This window comes from Heterodontus francisci, chromosome 37, assembly GCF_036365525.1.
Source record: "Heterodontus francisci isolate sHetFra1 chromosome 37, sHetFra1.hap1, whole genome shotgun sequence".
Taxonomy (NCBI): Eukaryota; Metazoa; Chordata; class Chondrichthyes; order Heterodontiformes; family Heterodontidae; genus Heterodontus; species Heterodontus francisci.
The window spans coordinates 28,946,352-28,973,110 of NC_090407.1; the positions used below are offsets into that span (position 1 = coordinate 28,946,352).

The window sequence follows — 26,759 nt, forward strand, 5'->3', positions numbered from 1 at the left end:
ATGTTTTGCTTTCATTCTTTTCCCATGTTTAGACTGCAGCTTCTGTGCCAAGTACACTGCAGTTCTGAATAGTGTCGCTTTCTGTCAATGATGTCCAGTTAAGGCGCTTTGACACTAACTCTTTTAATTAAGGTTTCAGATACATTTTCTTTCTGCACTTGGGTTTCCCACTGCTTGTAGAAAGGGCCATTGACGCATTGGGTTTATTGTCAATGCTCCAGATACACTGGACAACATTGAATTAATGGTTGCAGCAATTTGGTCTTGGCTGTTAGGGTGCTGCTGGTCTGCTAAAGACTCCCTGCCTGGCTGTATTTTCCACTACTGTGTGTTATGGCTCTTATCACCAAATCAGGCATTGGTCTCTCCCCCTACTCCTCTGACACTTTCTGATCCCTCAACCTCCCCTCTCGCCTCTCCTTTTAAATTTTCATTCTCACCGAGATACTCTCACTCCTTTCCTCCTCAGCCTGTGCGCTGAGCAGCTCCTTTTCTTCAGTTATTTAAATTTTTATCTCAGTGTACCTCGCGCTATCTCTTCTGAATTCACTGCCTTCCTCTCCTCCCTTAACTTTCTCCTCCATACCCAGATTCACAGCCAACTCCCTGACCTCGTCATCTTGCGTTCTCTCTGCTCTCCTCATCTCAATCACAGACAAGGTCATCTCTGATTGCTATCCCTCTCTGCTTACATCCCCCTACTCCTCCCAACCCCACTTCCTTCTGAGTCTGTCCCTGAAAAAACTGGCCTCCAAGTCATTTACAACACTTTCAAACTACCAACTGTCTAGCCATTGGCTCTCCATTCATCACAATATATATGAAGTTGTCAATCTGCTCAATCACTCTCTCACTTCCAACTTTGATATCCTTGCTCTTTCTCACCCTGGTACAACCCCCATCTTTGCTCTCTCACGTGCAAGGGGAGCAGACGTGAAAGATTATATTCAACTGGTTTAGCCATTCATTATCAGATCTGGCTGGACCACAGCAAACACTATTGGACCTTGCTCTCCTCTGATAAAACACCTCACTACTCCAGGGTTGCAAAGGTAGCCACCAGCTTAATTTCTCCACTACAAAGTATCTCATTAAAACCCCACTCCTGCTCCCTCTGCCATCAGCAAGTGCGAGGAGCTCATGGTCTTCCTTGTCACTACATCGAGACTGTTCAGTTGCTTTTGCTGCACCTCCCTTACCCACCAAGCCAAACTTCCCCTGTGATTGTCCCTGACCTACTGGTTTTGATTCCCAGTTATCTGATTTCAGCCAGAGTGGCCATAAGGATCCTGCAATTGGATTTGTTGCCATTGGACAAGAGAGGAGGCAACAAAAAAAAAAACACCTGGAATTCCTGCTTCTGGTCGCTATTTAGTAATCCCTGCTGGAAAGCTGGTCCAGGACAGGATTAGGCTCAACTGTGCTGCTCCCCCTAGGGCCTCCCTTCCCCTGGGCTCTCCCACCATCCACTTTAACTGATTGCTGGAGGCCATTTCCACAAGGCTCTGGCTGTGGCCTCCTGCAGCCAAATTCTTGCTCCTGCTTGCCGGGCAGGTAGTGGACCTGGCCAGGTTTGGATGGGAGTCTGAGAATATTTATTCAAATGAGCCCTGTCTGCGCCACTTGCACAAACGCACCGTACCCCTGCCCCTTTAAAGTCAGGGCCTGACTGTCTCGGTTCACGCATGAAGAACGGCCACTTCACTGAGTCACTGACAAAAGCAGGCCCCTACGGGACCACACCCCAGAAATAGTCAACAGTTTCAGGAGCGGGAAGAGAGGAAATTACAGGAACGTACAAACACTGTAGCTGAAGGATCTTTCACTGAGGGAACAATACAGTGTCTTTAGCTGATTTTGGATTCCACTCCGCTGGGACTCTGCCTCTTTGCAAGTGAACAAAAACAGCATTATTCTTCCGCTTGACACCTCCAATGCAGCGGCGTTCCCAATAGATGAGAAATTGATTTCCCAGTTTTTGCAGCATTATGATTTGAATGCAATATTTCACTTCCACACTGGTACTGTCAACTGGGTTACTTGGAGGTTACAGTTCAGCTGCTGGGTTCAATGAATTTAGTTCAATTTAATTCTGCAGCCGCCTTTTTGCAGGGAGCAGTAAGCTCACGGGTCATCAGTTAGAGAGCAGGAGACATAATGGGAAATATGCTTACGGACAAAAGAGTGAAAATGAGAACGAGCAAAAGAAAATCAGTGAAAAAAGATGACAGAAGCACGTAGGAGAAGATTGAAGCCGTAATTTGTAACACTCTTGGCTCCAGTTTTTAGCCAAGAGTTTCGGATGTAAATTCTCTCAGTCTTTGTTTCCTTCTACAATCTGCAAGCTTTTAATATGAGCAGAGGAGTTGTGGGATGGTGTTTGGGGTAAGAATCCCCGATCGAAGGTGGCCCGCACCCCTGGGGTCCAACAGCCTTCCCCATTGCCAGATTTTGCACGTTGCCCCCTAACCGTCTCTGCCATTCTGCTGTAACCATTTACATCTCTGCTGGACCAATCTTTTTGTTTCTTTATTTGTCCCAGTACCACCCGTTTCTGCCTAACACCAACATCCCTTTTGTCATTTAATCACTCAGGGGCAGGATTTTCCCTGTGGGCTCCTGAACCCCACTGTCAGGCTCAAATCGGGGTCAGAAGCCTGCACTGTATGGAAAACACTCATTCATAATGATTTTCCTCGGGCGGCCAATTAGTGACCAGAAGGTGGACAATGGGCGGGCTCTCGTAGCTGGAGGGCCAATCAGAGGCTGTCCAGATTGAAAGGAGCAGCAGGTAAGTGAGGGAGAAGGCTCTTCAAAATGGGAGGTGTTCGCTCTCCAACTTTTTAAAAGTTTAAATTAAAAAATGGGTTTTGCAGCCAGGCCACCCCGTGGGCGGGGGAGTGGGTGGGGGGAGCCCCTCTACAGGGCGGCCTGCCATTGCTGCTGCACCCAGGCAGGTAGGGAGGGTCTCGAGGCCTGCCTGGAGTGCTAGCCCCCTAGTCTGCTGCTGGGAGGCCACCTCCAGGCATCTAATTGGGTGGCACAGTGGCGCAGTGGTTAGCACCGCAGCCTCACAGCTCCAGCGACCCGGGTTCAATTCTGGGTACTGCCTGTGTGGAGTTTGCAAGTTCTCCCTGTGTCTGCGTGGGTTTTCTCCGGGTGCTCCGGTTTCCTCCCACAAGCCAAAAGACTTGCAGGTTGTTAGGTAAATTGGCCATTATAAATTGCCCTTAGTATAGGTAGGTGGTAGGGAAATATAGGGACAGGTGGGGATGTGGTAGGAATATGGGGATTAGTGCAGGATTAGTATAAAATGGGTGGTTTATGGTCGGCACAGACTCGGTGGGCCGAAGGGCCTGTTTCAGTGCTGTATCTCTAAACTAAACTAAACTAATTGGCATCCGCCCCTGCAGGCACCTGGAGACTGACTGGAAAATCCCAGTCGGCTTCCTTTAATTGGTCTTCAGTGGTCCTTAATGAGCCCTGCCATTCCCCCATCCCACCTCCATAAAAATGGCCAAGGGGCAGGATGGGACCAAGAACTGGCACGCTGGCCGGTGGGGCTATTTTTAGCTCCTGCCGCCCTCTAATCCTGGCCCCACGGGGCCCAAAAACCAAGCCCCAGCTCTCCATCCTATCACAATCCTTCTCTTTTGTTCTTTTCCCGCCTCTTTTTCCTTGGTTCTGCATTTGCTTAAAAGCTGCTCATCTCCAACATTTCCCAGTTCTGATGTAAGGTCATCAACCTGAAACATTAACCGGAATTTTTCCAGCTCGCCGATGGCAAGCTTCAAAAGTGGCGGTGTGCACAGGCGGGATTCACTCCGAGGAGTTGCTGCGATATTTAGCGTGGTGGCTCATTTACATGGAGGGGGCAGAATGCCCGCCCGCCCGCCCCCTGATGACATAGAGGGGGCAGACGTCCGTCCCTGGCAATGGCATCCGGCGCCGGCTCCATTTTTAAAAGGCTTCCAGCCATTACAGTTAATTTACATGTTTAAGGGAACAGTTATTATAAATTTAAGTTAAAAAATGTAATAAATGATTAAAGCTCCTCTCCCACCCCAATGACTAAAGACTTTATTGTTTCCCCTCTCCCCCCAAAAAACTTATCTTCCGATCCCGACCTTCCCCCCCCCCCAAACTTTATTCACATTCACCTTCAACCCCTTTCCACAATCCCCTCGCAAGAATTTTCCCCGCTCCCCCCTGCCCTGAAAATGTAACTCTTCCCCCCCCTCCCCACCAGTGTTCCGCCTCGGATCGCCGAATGGGGATCTGAAGGCGCAGGAGTCCCGGCAACTGGCTACGATGAGGTAAGTATTAATTTATTCATTAACATTTATTTTCATATTGAAATGAAGTTCCCGTCGCCTAACCGCTGCCAGTAATATCGGCGGGGCCTTCCCAGTGTTGAGGCCCATGGCGGGCCTCTCCCGGATGTATTTTCCAGGCCCCCCCACCAGGACGTCGGTGGTGGTGGGGGGGGGGGGGGGGGGGGGGGGGTGCTGGGAAAATCCAGCCCATTAATTCTGCTTCTCCTTCCACAGATGCTGCCAGACCTGCTGAGTGTTTCCAGCTTTTCTGTCTTTATTTCATGCTACAGTGATGTTTGTTATTTTTGGTGTGCCATTTTAGACTGTTCATCACAGCCAAGAAACAAGCTTTCCTAAGAACCCTCCAATTCATCCTCGGACATGAGAAACAAGGAGGGTTGGGCCTGCTGGGGGCTCTCCTTCTCAGCTTTGGGCATCAGGCCTATCTTATGAAAATAGAAAAGCCAGAATAGGGAATTCACCAGAATACGCAATAACTTTTGTTTCCCGAAAAAGATTTGTGAAACAAAATCAAAGCTAAGAAAAAGAGTTAAGATCAACAGTGCAATATCAAATTACATACTAGCATTAAAGCAACATCGAGCTGTCGAAGGTTTAATGAGCCACAGCTTAATTTAGGCTTCATGTGGAAACTCATCAGCCTCAACAGGGATCTTCCGAGAAAAATATCTCGTTCCACAGATGCTGCCAGACCTGCGGAGTATTTCCAGCATTTTCTGCTTTTTAATTTCAGATTTCTGTGCTCAGCTTTTGAATGCAGCTTGCTGTCACCTGATGACAATCTTTTGCTCGATTTCATCTTCTGCCCGACTCTTTTCAATCTAAGTGCTGCCCTGCACTGTGGGCCGAGGCCCTTCTCTCTGGTTTCTCAGTAAAATATTAAGAATACTTTTTATACTGGAATTTAAGGCAATTCTGTTTCTGAGCAAGATGTAATAGATGCAGTTCACCCACCTCTCACACCTCCCCCGCCACCCCCCCCCCACGCCCCGTATCACCTCTTGACAAAAGATATCCAATTACTACTCAAAGCTAGGCCCCTGCTGGAGCCCCCTTACTAGTTGGCCTCTATTTTCAGCATTTTCAACTCTAAGTAGTCTTCATCTCCCCTTTTATGGCTCATCCATCCTGAAATCCTTTCCCCAACACTAAAATATTATTGCACTGATTTTCTGTCAGTGAAATGGCTGTAGAATCCAGAAACGAGGTGATTAAGAGTGGCAACCTTGGCTGGTTTCCCTCTCGCTAACCCAGAGGGCCTAATGCCAATTGTATCGCCCCTGTCTAAGATGAGCTAACTGGGCAGCAGTTAGAGATTGGACCCTGGGGTATTCCTGTCCTAACTGGTAGTTACTCACTGGAGAAACACGCTCAGTCAGAAATACTTTCTCTAAAGCCGAAATCTATAGTGTTGGTACCAAAGTATTTGTGACTTAGTTAAAGTACATTTGTCTTGTTTTGGTTGAGTAGCAATCTCTTTAAATCCAGTCACAATACAGTTTAAATTCTATGGCCCCCATAGTCAGCCTAAATCAATAAAAAGTTGCAAAAAAGTTGCCTTTTAGGTCCAGGCTTGAGAAAGTGGAAGTTAATTTGAATGACTGACAGCTCATTTTTGAAATGGGTTATCAGTTATTTAAATGCAAGGAGACCTGCCAACCATTTCAAGCAAATGGGATTGCCTAAGTCAGAAAAAAAAATTGTCTTTCAACCCTCAGATCAGCTATCAGGTCACTAGAAAAGATATGGGCCTCGAAATTCAGGTACAAAACGGACACTCTAGGGCACACAGTTTGTGCCAGAAGTGTGCCACACTCCATATTAGTTAGGGCACGTGTAGTTGTCCAGGGAGTCTGCCTGAATCTGGTGTTAGGCCCATTACTTGTCCAAATTGGGGGCGTAACGCCTGTTTCAGGCTCCTTCGCGAATGTGGATTGCCACTGGCCACAGGACAAGTCGTACAGGGTGCAGTTGGTTTACTGAACCACGCAGCAGTCAAACCAACAGTCTGCACTGGTAAGTTAAATATTATGCTGAATGTGGTGCCAGGAGGAGCAGGAGTGCTCTTCCAGATCCAGTTGCTGGCCTGCTGTCTCCACACCTCTACAGCGTGCGCTGCACCTGCATCGCAACCCACACCAGGTGTAATCCAATTTCTCGGCCGCGTTACATTTATAAAAGGTTAATTCAAAGCACTAATTATTTTGTGCAGACATTGTAAACAAGTGACACGTTCCTATTGAGGAGCTAGACAGTGTAACACTAATCCTAAATATGTACGTGCTTGTTCATGTATAACGTTTCTCGACAGTTGTAAAGCTAAAATGAGATTAAATGTGACGCCTTTTGGCGAAGAAAATTCCCATAGAACTGCAAGAGAGATTCAGTGTGAAAGTAATTAACAGAAAGGGTTTCTGTTTTTTGCTCCTGGTCAGGTTATCAGAAACATCTTGGGGCCGGTGAAGATACTTTTGTGATCACTGGGGAGCGAAGACTAACCTGTGAGAGAAGCTAAAGGCTCACACTACTCAAAGTATCTAGAGCAAGAGATGCCCAAAGGTACATTCACATCACCCTCCTGATTGTGAGCTTAAAACTAGCCTGTATAATACTCATCTCCCAGTTGAATGCGACGAGTCTGAAAGACACTTTGAGGAGTGGTTGGCTGTTTGCCTAATAATTATCAGAGAGGGTGAAGACAATTAAGGCCAGACCCTGCTGGCGGCAGCATTGAATTCAAAATTATCCACACAACGACTCGGTTGATCCAATCATGTTTCCCCTCTGGCTTTAAGGATCTCCCAATGGCGGCTGCAGCAGCGACAGCAGCTGACATTTTGATTGATGTCTCAATCTTACAAACGGTTAGTTATTCATGTCACCCGATACAAAGCTGACTGTGTTCGTTTCAGCAATGAACCTCTGCTCAGGAGCTTGCTTTAGCAAACCTCTGGGCCATGGACCCAAAGAAACAGGCCATAGGTTATACTGTCTGACCAGCACTCTCCCCTATGCATGCTCATCACACTCACACCAAATCCATCCATGTGTTTAGTTACAGCAACCGCTAATCCAAACTCAATTCCTCTTCCAGAAAGATTGAGCCTGGGTGCATTAAGCCTTCCTATAGGAAAGATGCTGATCGAAAAATGTAGCCCATAATCTCAGTTGGGAAGGATTGAGGGACAGTTTTCTCATATGGTAGATGCAATAACACAGCAAAGCTTCAGTCAGCAGATTACTTCATCTGAGCTGCGGTGATGCTGGGTTTTGTTTCGACGCATATTATTGGACTGTAGCAAAAGCCGTAAACAGTTCTGCCAGATAGGAATTGTGGAAGAGCAATAAGGCAGATATCAATTTGTCATAATAAAGTGCCTTACCGGCTACATCATAAATTGATTGCTGCCTTATCCCTGTCTGCAGTGCTCTGTACAATTTCTTCCAAACAGGAATTTTGAAAGGGCAGTAAGTCAAGAAGCCAATGCACCGTGCAAATTAGATAGATTTCATTCAGCAAATAACTTTTTGGGATACAGTTCGTGAGTAATTTGGGACATGATGGCCTGGATTTTGTGGGAGATAAATGGCGCTCACCATTATTAAGAGTATATCAGACAGGAACTTCCGGAGTCCACACATGTGCAGTTAAATTCAGAAACCAGGAAGTAGCTGGCCAAGTTGCACTGTTCCTCCAGGAGTTTGGCTACACTGGTACCTCAGCAAGAGACTTGCTATTATGACACATGAAGGGCGTGAAGTTGTGAAAGCTACCCACTAGGTATTCAGTAAACTCGCCAGATAAAGTTAGGGATTGTCCATTCAAGTGTAAGTGAATTTTTAATGGTATGATAAGTCTTAGTTACTACCAAACAACCTCTGCTTCACTGTAAATTAGCTTTTACAAGTGTGGAGTCTCATTCATTCAGATTTTCATTATTGTTGCAGATTTTGAAAAAATAAAAATTGATTTTTTTTTTTACTTTTTCTGTCTGTCTTTCATCTCTCCCTCTAAATCCCCTCTCTATTTTGCTTTCTGTACATGTTTTTTTTTACATTGAATTAAATATTCTAAGTGACACTTCCTGGTTTGGACGCTGCGGACGCTATCTTAGCCGCACGGAGCCAACTTTGGATGGGTGGGGAATTTTTGAAATGTGTGCATTGAGTCTTCGACGAACGCGCTCCTGCCTCTGAGCAATCCTGTCTGAGACCAGGTGATACCAGCATCAGCTACATACCCAGCAGCAGCAGGTAACCAATTAAAAGCAATCAGGTGCCCACTTAGGGGTCAGGATCTTAATGGTGGCGCATGAACCCCCCACTGAGGCAGACGCCTGGCAGGTGCCTGGAGGCAGCCTTCCAGTGGCAGGCCGGGGTGCCAGTAAGGTCTCCTTCAATGCAGCAAGACCTGGACAACAACCAGGCTTCAGCTGAGAAATGGCAAGTAACATTCACAATACACGTGCCAGGCAATGACCATCTCAAACAAGAGAGAATCTAACAATCTCCTCTTGATATTCAATGGCATTGCCATCGCTAAATACCCCACTTTCAACATCCTGGGGGTCACCATTGACCAGAAACTGAACTGGACCAACCACATAAATGCTGTGGCTACAAGAGCAGGTCAGAGGCTGGGATTTCTACAGCGAGTAACTCGCCTCTTTTCTCCCCAATGCCTGCCCACCATCTGCAAGGCACAATTCAAGAGTGTGATTGAATACTCTCCACTTGCCTGGATGGGTGCAGCTCCTACAACACTCAAGAAGCTCGACACCATCCAGGACAAAGCAGCCCACTTGAATGGCACCCCATCCACCATCTTCAACATTCACTCCCTCCACCAGCAATGCACAGTGGCAGCAGTGTGTACCATTTACAAGATGCACTGCAGCAGCTCAGCAAGGCTCCTTCGACAGCACCTTTCAAACCCGCGACCTCTACCACCTAGAAGGACAAGGGCAGCAGATGCATGGGAACACCACCACCTGCAAGTTCCCCTCCAAGTCACACACCATCCTGATTTGGAACTATATCGCTGTTCCTTCAATGTCGCTGGGTCAAAGTCCTGGAACTCCCTTCCTAACAACACTCTTGGGGTACCTACACCCCAGAGACTGCAGCGATTCAAGGCGGCAGCTCACCACCACCTTCTCAAGGGCAATTAGGGATGGGCAACAAATGCTGGCTTAGCCAGCGACGCCCACATCCCATGAATGAATATAAAAAACTTCCTCCCAACCCCCCGGAGCCGCAAATGCCAGAGGGGACAGCTGAAGCTGCAGACCATCTTATGGAGGGGGTCACCCTCCACATTGATGGTCAGGAAGCTGTGGCCACAGTTTATTTAACCATTTTTTGAAGTGTTCAGAGAGCGCCTCCTACATCGGCAGTGCTCACCTCTTCCGGTGGTGCTGCCGGCCGCCCATTCAGGCTCTCCCACTGGTCCTCTCACTTGCGCAGCCTGCCCACCGTCCTTAATTAGATGGGGCACCTGAATGCAGCCTGTTAATTGGCCACCTCCAGTAAGATTGCACAGGCGGGCGGCCCTCATAAACCATCGGGGTCGCGATCCGGAAATGATCCAGTATCTCGTTTAAAAACTAAGGCGGTAAGATTCTGCCCAGCATGTCTCAGTGAGAATTTTTCAATCTGATTGGTTGAGGAGACATGCCATTGCTTGTCCTTTTCACACAGGTTTGAGATCCCCGGGAGAGTGTGCCACGCAAATTGCCACAAATTTCCGCATAAAAGCCCAATAAAAGTCTATGGGCAGCTGTAAGCGTAATGAACAGTGAGCCACGTTTGTTCACTGTTGACCCCAAAACCCAGGCTGACATATGGACAGTGTAACATGCTTGGGAGGAGCAGGTGACTTTGGACCCAAGGTTCCCAAAGCTGTCCACCACTGGGGCTTCCATTGCATCATGTCTGGGTCTGTTGTAGACCAATTAAATGCTATGAGTAGTCAACTCTATTATCATTACTTACATCTTTTGACTAGCAGGATGGGAGAAAGTAGACCAAATGGACCTGATCTTTTTTTTTGTCTAGCAATCCTCTACCTTTCCAGGTGAAGGGAGAAGGCAACATAAAACACAATGAAACCAGACATCAGGTGTAATCCCCACATGGGTGGTAAACTACTGAAATGGATTGCATGCCCTTTACAGAACACAACCAATTTTAATTTCTGTTGAGTTCAATGGTTCTAAAAAGAGTTGATGATCCACTCGGTTAGCTCACTGCCTGGGCAGTGAACTTGAAAATGACCATCTACTCCACAATTCAAGGATAAGGCCCACCACCAATTTGTCAGGGCAACAAGGGATGGGCAATAAATGCTGCTTGCCAGCAATGCTTGCATTCAGAAAACAGACTTTAAAAAAAAGTTTAATTTTTAAAGCTGCTCAGGGAGCTCAGCTTCCTCTTTTGTGCAAATCAACAACCCCCTTTACAAGTCTATAACAGGCACAGGCCACATCAGACTAGGAGACCTTTAAATCCAGTCCATGTGATTGAGTATGTGACATAATGTTCATCAACATTACTTTAATCTACTGTGATATCTGCCGGCTTCACGAAACACAGGTTTCAAATGCGATTTCTTGGCTCCAATTTTGTCGAATGACTTCAGTTTTCTGTCTTGGACCCCGTTGCAGTATTTGTCTGTCCTGACTGAACCACTCTATGTCCCAGCTCGGCTCTATTTGGCTCCAGGATTGTTCTGTCTTGCCAACTTCCCTGATGACTTTTCCTTTCAAACTGCTTCATTTGAATCTATTGCTGAGGCTCTCTCACTGACTTTGACATCCTGTTATCAGGAGAATAGATTTTACAAATTTATGTAGGTTAGAGCTTCACAGAACAGGAATTCAGGTGGTGGGAGATCAGCAGGCGCATGGGGAATCTAATGGAAGTCCCAAAGCTCTGTGTGGGCCAGTGAATTTTTGGGGTCCGCACTATGTTTATCCAACTGCATTTAGAACTGGAACACAGCAAGGTTGAGAATGAGGCAAGCTAAGCCAGACTGCAAGCAAGACGAGGGAAGCCCAGGGCCTGGTACAGGTAGTGCTGCTCTCTGGCAATACTGTAATAAGGATGTCTGCTGCAATTTGTCTTAAGTACACAAGCATGCAAAATATCAGATCAAAGAAATGAAGAAAAGTTAGTACCAACAAAGGGAGTCTATTCTTGTCTAGTTGTCATCTGCTGTGAGATCCTTTTGATACTAAAAGGATTGTGCCATAAGCTCACTGGTCACCACTCCCTTTTCTTCTTCAATCAACAACTCACAACAAAGACATCCAAAGATATGAAGGGATATGGGCAAAAGTGGGTTAATGGAGTTAGGTCACAGATCAGCTTTGATGTCATTGAATGGTGGAACAGGTTCAAGGGGCTAAATGGCCTCATCCTGTTCCCATGTTTCTATGGAACATTTCAGCTCAATATGACACAATATTGCAGAGATAGAATGGAGCAAGCCAATACAGGGGGTTTTGAAGACAAGTACAAGGATTTTGAACAGCGTGATTTGGAGGCTGGGGCACCAGTGTAGGTCAGTGAGAAAATTTAGTTTGAGACAGGATAGTTGCGGCAGAGTTTTGAGCAGGTTGGAATTCATGGACGTTAGAGTAGTTGCGCTCTGAGATGACAAAGGTGTGTACAGTATTGGGAATTATTGAAGGTGCAGACCTCCAATTAAGATGTTAAATGGGGACCCTGTTTGCCTGTTCAGGTCAACATGAAAGATCTGATGGCACTCTTCAAAGTACGGAAGGGAATTCTCCTGGTGTCCTGACTAGCATCCGTCTCTCAACCAGTAGAAATAATCACAGGTTAATTTGCAATTCATTTTATTGCTGTTTGTGCTACACATTACTGCTGTGTTCACCTATATAGCAAAGGACGCTACACTTCAAAAACAATTATTTGTGTGTTAAGTGCTTTGGAACGTCCTGAGGGATGCAATATAAATGCAAGGTCTTCCTTGATCCTTAAATGTGTATAAAAAGGTCTAGTTGCCTAGGTTACTCGAATAGTGGCTGTAGTACATGTTGGAATGTGAAAAAAATTTATGACTGATTTTTAAACGTAAGCAAAATCACTTGCACTAAATATATTAAAGCATTTCAGTTTGTCCTAAACTATTACTTAACTTCATTTGGACTGCAAACTCCAGGCTCACTAATTTTATGGACCTCAAGTCAAATAATTGAGTGGCCCTTCTCTAGGTTCTCCCAAGTTCTCGCAACAATTTCTTCCACTTTCCCGGCATTATCAGTGCATTTAATTTTAAGGGGTTATTTTGTGTGGCAAAAGTCCCAACATGGAGCCTTGTTGGACTGGACCATGGATGGGAAACACACCTTTGAAACCATAAAGCCATTCATTTTATTTCAAGCCGGGAAAATGACCCACCCTAACTCATTCTTTCCCAGTACTGCAGAACTGTGAAAATTCTTCCCTCTCTTAAACATCATTCTACCATGTACAGACTTTGACAACTCAAGCCTTGTGTTATCATACCATCTTTTTGACTTATTGGGTGGAATTTTAATTAAATGGACCAGCATGCAATATATGAATTAGGAGCAGGAGTAGGTCACTCAGCCCTTCGAGCCTGCTCCACCATTCAATAAGAGCATGGCAGTTCCGATTGTAACCTCGGTACCACATTCCTGCCTACCTCTGATAACCTTTCACCTCCTTTCTGATCAGGAATCTATTTACCTCTGCCTTAAAAATATTCACAGACTCTGCTTCCACCACCTTTTGAGGAAGAGATTCCAAAGACTCAGGACTCTCAGAGAAAAAATTTCCCCTCATCTCTGTCTTAAATGGGTGACCCCTTATTTTTAAACAGTGACCTCTAGTTCTAGATTTCCCACAAGATTTCCACATCCATCCTGTCAAGACCATTCAGCATTTTATATGTTTCAATCAATTCGCTTCTTACTCTTCTAAACTCCAGCGGATAAAAGCCTAGCCTGTTCAACCTTTCCTCGTAAGACAACCTGCCTATTCCAGATAATAGTCTGAACAGCTCCAACACATTTACATCCTTCCTTAAATAAGGAGACCAATACTGTACACAATACTCCAGATGTGGTCTCACCAATGCCCTGTATAAGTGAAGCGTAACCTCCCCTACCTTTGTATTCCTGGGATGGCGGGACTGTCCTCTGAAATGAGATTGGGGAAACTGGGCCTGTATTCTCTAGAGTTTCAAAGAATGGGAGGTGATCTCATTGAAATCTACAAAATATTTAAAAGGGATAGACAGGGTAGATGCAGCTAAGATGTTTCCTCTGGTTGGGGAGTCTAGAACCAGGGGACACAATTTCAAAATAAGGGGGAAGCCACTTAGAGCAGAGATGAGGAAAAATTTCTTTACTCAGAGGATTGTGAATCTTTGGAATTCTCTACCCCAGAGGACTGTGGAAGCTCAGTCATTGAGTATGTTTAAAGTAGAGATTGACAGATTTCTAAATACCAATGACATAAAGGGATATGGGGATAGTGTGGGAAAAAGGCACTGTAGTGGATGATCAGCCATGATCGTATTGAACGGTGGAGCAGGCTCGATGGGCTGAATGGCCTACTTCTCTTCCTATGTTCCTATCTCTCTGCATCTCAGAGCTCTGCACTCTCTCACCATTTGGATAAGCTTTTTTTTATTCTTCCTGCCAAATTGGACAACTTCACATTTTCCCACATTATACTCCATTTGCCAAATCTTTGCCCACTCAATTAGCCCTTTGTAGCCTCCTTTTGTCCTCTTTGCAACTTACTTTCCTACCTATCAGGAGATCAGTAGTGGGGTGGGAACCCATTTGAAACGGAAGTGGGTTTAGCAGCGGCTCTTTAACCCAGCCACAGCATTATCATCCCACTTCCAGGTTTTTGTAACCAATCAGGGCAGATGGGCAGGTACATGCCAAAACTCGAAAGAGGTAAAAAAAAAAGACTTAGTGACATCACGGGAAATCGGCAAGGTAATTGGTTGGGTAACTAACAGCTGTTAGTGCATTTAAATAGCTTAAAAAAAATAAAGGGAAAGTTTTTTTTTGAAAAAAACCTCAAGTGATGAGGTGAGTACTACTAAAGTGTTTTTTTAATTTAGCGTAATTTATTAAGGACTTAGATTGTAGTGGGTAGTGTTTGGAGTAGAACAAGGCTCCTAGTGTAATTAGTATTTTTTAATTAAGGGAGTAACTAATTAATCTAAAGGTAAGTCATGACAGGAGAGCTCAGCCCCTTGATATGCTCCTCCTGCGCTATGTAGGAAATCAGGGACGCTTCCAGTGTTCCTGGTGACCATGTGTGCAGGAAGTGTATCCATCTGCAGCTACTGGCTACCCACATTACGGAGCTGGAGCTGCGGGTGGATTCACTGTGGAGCATCCACGATGCTGAGAACATCATGGATAACACGTTTAGTGAGGTGGTCACACCGCAGGTAATGGCTGCACAGGCAAAAAAAGGATGGATAACCACCAGGCGGAGTAGTAGGCGCAGGCAGGTAGTGCAGGAGTCCCCTGTAGCCATCCCCTTTCTCAAATAGATATACCGCTTTGGATACTGTTGGGGGGGATGGCCTCCCAGGAGAAAGCAGCAACAGTCAAGTTTGTGGCATCACGGATGGCTCTGCTGCACAGCAGGGCAGGAAAAGGGGTCGAAGAGCTGTAGTGATAGGGGATTCTATCGTAAGGGGTACAGATAGGAGTTTCTGTGGCTGTAAATGTGACTCCAGGATGGTATGTTGTCTCCCTGGTGCTAGTGACAGGATGTTACGGAGCAGCTACAGGACATTCTGAAGGGGGAGCAGTCAGAGGCCGTGGTACACATTGGTACCAATGACATAGGTCGAAAGAGGGATGTGGTCCTGCAACAAGAATTTAGGGATCTAAGTAGCAGATTAAAAAGCAGGCCCTCAAAGGTTGTAATCTCTGGATTACTCCCGATGCCACGTGCTAGTGAGTATAGGAATAGGAGGATAGAGCAGATGAATGTGTGGCTGAGGAGATGGTGCAGGAGGGAGGGCTTTAGTTTCCTGGATCTGGGTCTGTTTCTGGCAAAGGTGGGACCAGTACAAGTTGGACGAGTTGCACCTGAACCGGAATGGGACCAACATCCTTGCTGGGAGGTTTGCTAATTCTGTTTGGGAATGGGGAGGGTTAATCTAATTTGGCAGGGGAATGGGATACAGAGTGAAGGTACAGTAGGGGGTGATGCACAGCCAAACATAGAAGAGAAAATAAATCAGTCTGGAAGGCAGAGCAAATATAGACCTGTTAAGGCACAAGTGAAAAATTCAAGGCTGGATTGCATTTATTTTAATGCAAGGAGTCTTACAAGTAAAGCAGATGAATTAAGGGCATTGATTCGCACATGGGATTATGATATTATTGCTATCATAGAGACATGGTTGAGGGAGGGGCAGGACTGGCAACTCAATATTCCAGGTTATAGAATCTTCAGGCGTGACAGGGGAGGGGATAAAACAGGAGGTGACATTGCACTGTTGATCAAGGAGTCAATTACTGCAGTAAGGAGGGATGATACCTTAGAAGGTTCCTCAAATGAGGCCATATGGGTAGAACTTAAGAACAAAAAGGGGACAATCACTTGGCTGGGCGTGTACTACAGGCCTCCAAACATTCAGGGAGAGATAGAGGAGCAGATATGTAGGCAAATCTCAGAGAGGTGTCAAAATAATAGGGTAATAATAGTAGGGGATTTCAACTGCCCCAATATTAACTGGGATAGTCTTAGTACAAAAGGCTTAAAGGGGGCAGAATTCTTAAAATGCATACAGGAGTGCTTTTTGAGCCAGTATGTAGAAAGTTCTACAAGAGAAGGGGCAGTACTGGACCTAATCCTAGGGAATGAAGCTGGACAAGTGGTAGAAGTGACTATATCTCTGTAAGATTGAAGGTAGTTATGGAAAAGGACAAAGACAGGCCGGAAATAAGGTGCTGAATTGGGGGAAGGCCGATTTCAATCTGATAAAACAGGATCTGGCCAAAGTGGACTGGGAGCAGTTACTTGTAGGAAAGTCTACATCAGGCTAGTGGGAGTCATTCAAAGAGAAAATAGTGAGGGTTCAGAGCTAACATGTACCTGTAAAGATGAAGGGTAGGACGAACAAGTCCAGGGAACCCTGGATGTGAAGGGATATTGAGTGTTGGATCAGGTAAAAAAAAGGAGGCTTATGGCAGATTCAGAGCGCTGAAAACAGCAGAGGCACTAGATGAGTATAGAAAGTGTAGGGGGTACTTTAAAAAGTAATTAGGAGAGTGAAGAGGTGACATGAAAAAACATTGGCGGGCAAGATAAAAGAAAATCCTAAGGTATTTTATAAGTATATTCAGGGCAAGAGGATAACTAGGGAAAGAGTAGGGCCCATTAGGAACCAAACTGGCAATCTGTGTGTGGAACCGGAGGACATAGGTGAAGTTTTAAATGATTGCTTTTCATCTGTGTTCACTATGGAGAAGGACAATGTAGGTGTAGAGATCAGGGAGGGGGATTACGATATACTTGAAGTTATTAGCATTGAAAGGGAGGAAGTATTAGCTGTTTTAGCTGGCTTAAAAGTGGATAAATCCCCAGGCCCAGATGAGATGTATCCCAGATGTTATGTGAGGCAAGGGAGGAGATAGCAGGGGCTCTGACACAAATTTTCAAATCCTCTCTGGCCACGGGAGAGGTGCCAGAGGACTGGAGGACAGCAAATGTGGTACCATTATTCAAGAAGGGTAGCAGGGATAGACCAGGCAATTACAGGCAAGTGAGTCTAACATCAGTGGTTGGGAAACTATTGGAAATAATTCTGAGGGACAGGATTAATCTCCACTTGGAGAGGCAGGGATTAATCAGGGATAGTCAGCATGGCTTTGTCAGGGGGAGATCGTGTCTAACTAACTTGATTGAATTTTTCGAGGGGTGACTAGAGGTGTAGATGAGGGTAAAGCAGTTGGCAAATTGGATCCAAAATTGGCTTAGTGGCAGGAAACAGAGAGGGTTATTTTTGCGAGTGGAAGCCTGTGACCAGTGGTGTACCACAGGGATCGGTGCTGGGACCCTTGCTGTTTGTAGTGTACATTAATGATTTAGACGTGAATATAGGAGGTATGATAAGTAAGTTTGCAGATGACACAAAAATTGGTGGTGTTGTAAATAGTGAGGAGAAAAGCCTTAGATTACAGGACGATATAGATGGGCTGGTAAGATGGGCGGAGCAGTGGCAAATGGAATTTAATCCTGAGAAGTGTAGGTGATGCATTTTGGGAGGACTAACAAGGCAAGGGAATATACAATGGATGGTAGGACCCTCGGAAATACAGAAGGTCAGAGGGACCTTGGTGTACTTGTCCATAGATCACTGAAGGCAGCAGCACAGGTAGATAAGGTGGTTAGGAAGGCATATGGGATACTTGCCTTTATTAGCTGAGGCATAGAATACAAGAGCAGGGAGGTTATGATGGAGCTGTATAAAACACTAGTTAGGCCACAGCTGGAGTACTGTGTACAGTTCTGGGCACCACACTATAGGAAGGATGTGATTGCACTGGAGAGGGTACAGAGGAGATTCACCAGGATGTTGCCTGGGCTGGAGCATTTCAGCTATGAAGAGAGACTGAAAAGGCTAGGGTTGTTTTCCTTAGAGCAGAGAAGGCTGAGGGCGGACATGATTGAGGTATACAAAATTATGAGGGGCACTGATAGGTTAGATAGGAAGAGACTTTTTCCCTTAGCGGAGGGGTCAATAACCAAAGGGCATAGATTTAGGGTAAGGGGCAGGAGGTTTAGAGAGGATTTGAGGAAAAGTTTTTTCACCCAGAGGGTGGTTGGAATCTGGAACACACTGCCTGAAGGGGTGGTAGAGGCATGAACCCTCACAACATTTAAGAAGTATTTAGATGAGCACTTGAAACGTCACAGCATACAAGGCTACGGGCCAAGTGCTGGAAAATGGGATTAGAGTAGTTAAGTGCTTGATGGCCGGTACAGATACGATGGGCCGAAGGGCCTGTTTCTGTGCTGCATAACTCTATGACTCTATGATTACGTGCCGAATCTGCCAAAGGAAGGATTTCCAGTTAAAGGGATGCTGGCAGGGGTTAGAATGGCTGAACTGTACACTGATTCTGTAGCTTCGGCAACCACTGGAATAGAAAGGAGACATGGAAAAGATTGCCACTGCCAACCCTACCACCGCCCAATCCCCCAGGTCTCTGTCTCCTACCTGGAGATCCTTCTGAGGGACTGAGATGAGGTGATGTGTGCCAAAGACAGGAGGAAGATGCGAGCCTCTCAAACCGAGCAGGTGTGGATGAAAGTGGCTGAGAAAGTCAGCTGCAAGGGTGTGGTCCACTGAACCTGGAGAAAGTGCTGCACAAGCAGTTCAAGGACCTCAGAAGGGCAGGAAAGGTGAGTGGTATAACACTTCCAGGTGCCAACTCCCACACTGATTTTCCTAGCATTCTCCTGCCCAACACTCCTCTGACAATGCACTCCTTGCAGCTCTAACTCTCTCTCCAGGCACCTCCACATTCCTATCTGAACAGCCAACACTGACACCCACTCTCATCTTTGTGCTCTCTCACACCCATGCCTCACAGTCACCCTCCACAAATGTCATCCTTCCCTCCTCTCCACACAAGCCATTTCTCGCACCCACCTCTCTCTGCTTTCACTCCTTGCAGAAGAAGAGGATGCAAAACTCCAGGAAGAGGCAGAGAACTGGGGGAACCCTCCAGTGGCAGCCACCTTGATGGCCACTGGCAATGTGTGCCCACCTGGTTCACTGGGAAGGAGGTCTTGTTCTAGGAGGCAGATGTTAGCATCTGGTACTTACACTTGTCGAGAGACCTGATCCTCTGCCTGTAGGCCCTGTGGTGGGGGTCTCATCTCCTTCTAGCTGGAGCTCAGTGTCCATCCCCTCTGCCCTGTAGAGTGGCATGTGGCTGCAGAGAAGCCAGCTGTTGCTGTGTCTCCTGGTGTTGTTATGGCTGCTCCTCTTGTTCCTCATCAGAAGTCCATGCTATAGCTGCATGTTACTCCCATGAAGGCTGACAACAGGGAAGTTCAAATGAAAGTAAATAAAGTCTAAGGCAGGTGAGATGACCTCCATAAAGTTGGAAGCCACCTGTCAAGCTGGGAAATCAGGCTCTCAGATCAAGTGCCTTTCCCATAGACAGTGCTGCAACGAGTCACTTTCACCAATAAAACTAGGCTGGCAGTTTCAATGAACAATGGCTCCCTGCTGCGCTCTTGCCTTGTTGACCCTGGTGAGTTTCACACAGGTCAGGAAACCTGTGCTCTGGCTGTAAAGTTCCAGAATTCCGGGTTAAAAGTAGAATCAATTGCCTCTAAATTATATTCCTGACAGATCCACTGGGGTTTCCCATTCTCCTCCAAACTTGCCCCGGTGAAACCTGGGAGTGGGTAGGATCAGGTTAGGTTTCCCACCCAATGCCACTTTTTGGGGCTTTAACTGCTCCTGCCCCCCAGTCTGCTCCCAAACCAGCCCCTGCCACCCCCAAGCCTTGGCAGTTAAACTTTTGCCAATTGTGGGCTGAATTTTATCCTGACGGCATAGATCCCAGCACCAGCCTGGAAGGCAGGGGGGGGGGGGGGGGGACCTCTGCCTTGGCCCTGCTTTGGAACCCCAGCCAGATTCCACAGTGGGCAGCCACTTAGCTGCCTGTCGTCAGGGTCCCTGTCCCTTTAAGGACGGGGATCCCACCCCTAAGAGCTGCTGGCCAATTAGAGGGCCAGCAGCTCAATGGTACTGGTAGCACCAACAGGAGCATACAAGATTCTGAAGGGGCTGGTTAGGGTAGACACTGAGAGATTGTTTCCGCTGGTCGGGGAATCTAAAACATGGGGGCACAGTCTCAGGATAAGGGGCTGATCATTTAGGACTGAGATGAGGAGAAATTACTTCACTCAAAGGGTTGTGAATCTTTGGAATTCTCTACCCCAGATGGTTGTGTGGCTGCTTCATCGCTGAGTACATTTAAGGCTGGTATAGACAGATTTTTGGTCTCAGGGAATCAAGGGATATGGCGAGCGGGCGGGAAAGTGGAGTTGAAGCCTAAGATCAGCAGTGATCGTATTGGATGGTGGAGCAGGATCGATGGGCCATATGGTCTACTCCATTGTGTTCTTGAGCAATGTCCAGTTACTACAGGAGGCCCAGAACCAGGCCCAGAGCTAGAGTCCCAGACCTCAGATAAGTCTGGCTGGCTGGCCCTGGTAAGGGGGCTGGGGAGGGTGATCACTGGGACTGGTTTGTGGAGGGACGGCCTTTGCTGCCAGGTGCTCTCTGTGGACTACAGATTGCCCACGGAGGAGGCCAATACCCCAGCTCGCAGGAAGGCGGCCATGTTATACTGGGTGACCGCTCTACGTGGCGGGGCTCCCACCAGCCGCTGGCAAAATATCAGCCATTAATTGGCCACTTATGAGCCTCAATTGGCCTGTGGAGCCGAAAGCCATCTTCTGCCTTCCCCACCCCCGACAAAAGTGCATGTTGTCAGGAAAGTGAGGGGCACTCTACCTCTCACCTTCCCTCGCTATGGGACCGTCTCCCAAAAGCCCGTAAAATTCAGCCCTGTGTCCCTTTTAATGGCTGTATGATGAGCCTCATACCTGATTCTAGGTTGATGACAAGTCCCTTTCTTTATTATGTGATATCCAGAACAACAACAATTCACCTTTATACAGTGGATTTAACATCAAAATACATCTCAAGGCACTTCACAGAAGCGTAATCATTCAAAAATGGACATTGGAACTTCAGCAAGGTAATGCTACAAAGATTAACTGTAGCGATTTCAGTCAGCTTTCTGCTGGTTAATGCATGGCAATTGTCTTAGAGGAGCACTCCAACTGCTTGAGTTATGATCAATGCATAAATAATTTCCCTCGAATTGTTCTGCTTGTATTTTTAAAATTGTGGACTGAGAGATACAATTTGTAAACTCATTCAGTGATACCATCGATACCAAATCACCAGAACATTTTTAAACAAAGAACCTTTTACTCAGAAGTGATTAGAATTATAAAGTGTTCCGCAGACACTGGAATTAAATTTCACACCAGATTATCTGTATTTAGTCTGTTCAACATCAGAAATTACAATTGGGATATGTTCATGCATGCAATAAAATGCAGCACGAAAACGTTTTCTTGAAGCAAAGATTTTATACAATGAAATGAATTGGAAGGGGTTTGATTGATTGGAATTTTACCAAATGGAAGTGATTTAGCCCATAGGTATTCTATCCAATGACGATTAATAGATTGGGGATTTATCCCTTTTGTAATTTTGTGCCTGCATCAGGTCCCCAGTTACTTATATCCTAGTTATCTGTGTTCTATTGCAGATTGTTTGAGGTATTATGTTCAAATGAGGACAATACAGATTTCTAACCCAGGAGAAAATTGTAATTTGGAGATCGGAGAACCATGCAAAATGATCTCATATCCTGTAATTAAGTTTATTCCTTGGCGGTCTCATAATTTACATGAGAGAAAGTAAATGGCTTCCTACATTAGCGTGCATCTGAGCACAATTACATAGGTCTGCTCAACAATGCCAGTATAGTGCCATAAGAGCTTTAGACCATGAAGTCAGTGATGGCAATACCCACTGTGACTGATGCATTGGCAAGGCTGGTCTGGAACAACCACAAAAACAAGTTTGCCTACCTAAGAGATAATGATTCCTTGTGAAGTACTTGGAGAAGAGGGAGAACATTTTTTATTCATTAATATTTTTATTGGGAAATCAAACTGAAGGGCTAGAGCTCATAATGCAGGGCACCGCCTAGGGCACCACCATTAAAATGGGTAAATTAGATGATGAGGTAAGGCAGGAGGTAGTGTTCAGGTGACACCAAGTTTGAGTTTTAAAAACATGTAAGTGGTGGAAGAAGGGAAGACTGAGAGAGTGAAAGTGTTCCACAGTTTTTAGGTACTACGCAAGAATGAGTTGAATTGGACATACTGCATACAATTACTTAACTTCAACACAGCGAGGACGTAGAGAGGAGAGAGACCACAACTGTATCGATAAAATAGAGATCAGAAAAAGAAAGATTTGAGACTGGAGATGAGAAAGAGTTCACCTAGCAGACAACAAGCTTTTTTCTGGTATTCTGAACGAGGAATGCAGGAGAGGTGCGAGAACAGCCTCCACAAAGATGGAAACAGTATTTGGATCTTGGCCTTAATAAGAGATAAAATTGTGTAGTGCAAATGAAGTGTTTGGCACAAGAAAGGAAACCAGACTTGGTTCATTTTGCAGGGGCTTTACTTTCTCTTATTTTCTTCTCTCTTGGCTGGAAGGTGCTGCTGGGTTCAGTTCTCGGGCAACAGCCATGAACTGGTATCTCACCTCAAGTGGTCATTCTTTAGGTGTGAACTTAGCCAGTGAGGATCAGCAGACTATTCAATCATGGAGGGCTTCACATTTATGGCTCCTTATATTCTTCACACATCTTCTCACTTTCTTGCCCATGAGTGCAGAGAGAATGCCAAAGGACAGTGAAAGTGTGCAAAAGAATGTACACAAGAGAATGTGTGCAAGTGGGAAAATGCACTCAAGTGAGGAAGAGAACGCATGTGTGAAACAGACAGAAGACTAAATGGGGCAGATTTGAACTTTCACCACTGGATAACAAACTAGGGGTAGTCGATCAGCTGTCCATTATACACCCATCAGATTGACTTCAAGGGAAAGGATTAGCAAACGGGGTGTATTACAGGTGGATGATCTGTGACTGCTACTTTGCACCTAATGGTGAAAGGTCAAATCAATCCCAATGTGTGCAACAGACTTCACCTTCAGTCACTTCCCCTAAAAGTTCTTCCAATTCCTGCTCCATCTCCCGTTTTAACCTTATGAAGCACCCTGGGTCACTTCACTGTTAATGCCACGATACAAGTGAAAGTTCTGTGGAGCAGAACCTAAATAGCAGCAACAACAGAAACAACAAAACTTGTATTTATATAGGGCCTTTAATGTCCCAAGGAGCTTCACAGGAGTATTCTAAAAGAAAATTTGATACCAAGCTGCATAAGGAGATATTAGGGCAAATGATCAAAAGCTTGGGTCGAAGAGGTAGATTTTAAGGAACGTCTTAAAGGAGGAAAGAGGCAGAGAGGTGGAGTGTTTAGGGCCTTAGGCCAATAGCAGAATGATTAAAATCAGGGATGCTTGAGAGGCCAGAATCAGAGGGGTTGTAGAACTGGAGGAGATTACAGAGGGATGGAAGGGCAAGGCCATGAAGGGATTTGAAAACAAAGATGTCGAGGCATTGCTTAGCCAGGAGCCAATACAGGGCAGCAAGCACAGGGGTGATGGGTGAACAGGACTTGGTGCGAGTTAGGGCACCATATTGAACATTACAACCATCTGAAAAGGGGGCCAAGAGATCTTATACACATGGATAAATTGAGAAGCAAATTCTGAAAAGACAATAAATTAAATGATGATTGTGGACAGAACATGTTTTAAAAGTATATTTGCAATTTAAAAATAAAGTCTGACAGCTGGAATTGAAACAAAATGACAGCTTAATAAATAACATGAACTTCCAGTAATCATGATCAGTGACATCAAAATGGACCACCACCAATGATTAAATAAGAGTTGGTACGTTGGGACCTACTAAAGCAATGCAGAGCCAACAGCCCAAATTATACTGTTGGTTCCACATTACGTTCTAGGCAAGGAAAGCAAATGAGTGCAGATTATATTTCACTGTTAAAAAACAGACAATGAGGCAGTTGACTCATTGCTAGCAATAAAAAAGGTTAAAAATTAAATTTACAAAGTTTCTAATCAATAACATTTTCAACTTTGCATAGCACTTATTGTAGTTACATTGCAGCCAATGAGGAGACCAAGAGATGTGAAACTATCACCTCAATTTACAACCATGAAAAATCGAGTAGGTTACGTGAGGAGGTAAATTTAAAAAGTACTGGTTAAGGCTGTGGGGAAAAAGCAGGGGATAACTCTTTCAAAGAACCAGCATAGGCATGATGGACTGAATGGCCACCTTCTGTGCTGTATGATTCTATTGACAACACAGACTGAACCTGTAGACTGTCGGACAAAGGGAAGAATGAAGGAGGTAAGGCTTCCCACAGTTTTCAGGTGGTGGAAAGGAATGAGTCACAGTAAGAGATGGTGTAATGAGCCTTGATTCACAGGGAGGATGAAGAGCATGCAAGCTAGTATATTTGGAACTTAGGAAGAATAAAAATGAAAGTTCAGAGGAACAATGACAGAAGACCATTGATAAAATAGAGGGTTAGTAATAAGAAGGTTACATGAGAGAATTAGCAGCTATAAAACAAGGATCATCTAAGCTCCATTTTGCCAAGAACCTCGAGAGTTAACTGGCTGCTGAAAAGAGTTTGACTACTTTGAGTTAACCACCTAATTATGTTGCAAAAACAGCACTGTTTAAAGAACTTTCGAAGAACTGATTTTTTTTTTTGTTGATTGCTGTTGATCCACAATATAATTGGGTCTTTATTGTACCTATTTTGTCTTGGCTGTCAGAAATGAGGATTGAAAGACATCATAATCAAATCGGCTTTGAAACTTGGGAGCTGCACTGTTGGAAAATTATCAAAATCCATCACACCGAGGAGATAGAGAGCAGGCAAACCTATTAAAGATATCTTTCTGTAAAAGTAAAGATTGGATTTTGCTGAAAATTTAATCAGTTCATCAGCATTCCAATATTAAATGATTTCTACAATCAGATTTGTCAGGCTGTGAGGCAAGAAATGTTTAATAGATAATGACAGATTTGCATCGGATTCTGTTTCGGCTGTTGTGAGGGGATGGTAGGAATTCATCCAGCAGCCTGATATTCCCGTGCTTTATATCTGATCGTTGGTGGGATTGTTTCGTCCAATGGAAGCTATGCTGGAGCATCATCTGGTTGTGACGGATTCAGCAGCAGAGTAACCCAACATGGTTACTCTGCCGTGGTGAGCAAATGGCTCAGGAATGATCTTCCAGCCTCCCCCCGCCCTGGAGACCGATGTCTGGAGCTCAGTAAAATTCCGGCCCCTTTGTGGGAAAAGGTATTTCCTGACTTCACTCCTAAATGGCCTAGCTCTAATCTTATTATTCCCTCTTGTTCTAGATTCTCCTTCCAGATGAAATAGTTTTTTTTGTACCTACCATATCAAATACCTTCACTCCAATGTCAATATATCTTTCCTGAGGTGGAGGGTTCTAAATTGAAAGCAAGACTCCAGATGGGCTCTCACTCTATAACAACTGAAGCATCACTGCCTCACTTTTGTAGTACAACTCATTTGAAATAAAGGCCTAATTTCCCTTAGCCTTTTTGATTACCTTGTGCACCTCCAATTGTTCCGTCAAAACAATGAGTGATATTTTCCAACCATATGAATGCTTCCCCTATAGTATAGATAGAATTCTAGATAGAACTATAGCGATGTTGAGAGAGTGTCACTTCCTAATTGCATTTGTTTAATTTTTTCTTATTGAAAAGCCAAGGGAAAAAGGAGGCAGCACTGAATCTCAGCCTTGGCAGCATCCCTTAATTATATTTGGAGACCAAATGAGGCAACAGTTAAATCAGAGAGAAAGGGAAGCAAATTGGTGAAAGCAGGAGCAGATTACTGAAGATCAGGTGGGTCACCAGAGGTTCCGTATTATAAGAACCATTTTTATATAAAAAAAAGTAACGTGGTGTTTTGTCATCTACTCAGCAAATTGCCTCATGTGAATTGGACAGTGTCCCAGCTACTGTGAACAAATAAAACTTCACTTACCGTACAGTGGACTGATAGACCAAATCCTCTCTCTTCTGATATTCATCAATGTGAGTGTAATTTGTAGAGAACAGGGCATCATATGTGAATATTTTCTGTTTGATAGTTCCTCCATCTGTCACCTGGTATCAAGCAACAATACATCACATTCAACGACGAGTGAGTGAAAATTAAAAAGTCCTTTTTATCACTATCACACAGCACCTCAGGCTGCCTGCATTCCCTAGGTGAAGCATCGCAGAGTAAAGGAAAAGTCAGAATATTACACTTGACACATGAGAGAGTATCTGTTTCCCAAGCAATCTTTTCATTGTGCTTAGAATGTGAAAGCGGGAATGCAGTGTTTCACTTCAGGAAGAAGCTCGAAACTAATTCCGTTGGGCTACCTCTTTGCAAAAGTACATATCATTCATTAAGAAATATCTTACAGCAGGGGCTCAGAGAGGGAAATGGGGAAGATTGGAGTGTAGATTATTCATTTCTGGCACTGAGAAAGACAAACTTAGCATTTGCTGTCACCACTTTGGAGTAATCACATTGGATTTTAGTCAGCTTAAACCCTCATGACCT

The 26,759-nt window shown here is 45.1% G+C and overlaps 1 protein-coding gene across 2 annotated transcripts in view; it reads right to left on the reverse strand.

Annotated features, from left to right (window-relative positions):
• Positions 1-26,759, reverse strand: part of igsf21a (immunoglobin superfamily, member 21a) — a 275,559-nt gene that overhangs the window by 147,380 nt on the left and 101,420 nt on the right. For both annotated transcript variants that reach the window (XM_068017449.1, XM_068017448.1), the window contains exon 5: positions 26,190-26,311. In XM_068017449.1, the coding sequence (XP_067873550.1) occupies positions 26,190-26,311 (122 nt within the window). The remainder of the gene's footprint in view (positions 1-26,189; positions 26,312-26,759) is intronic.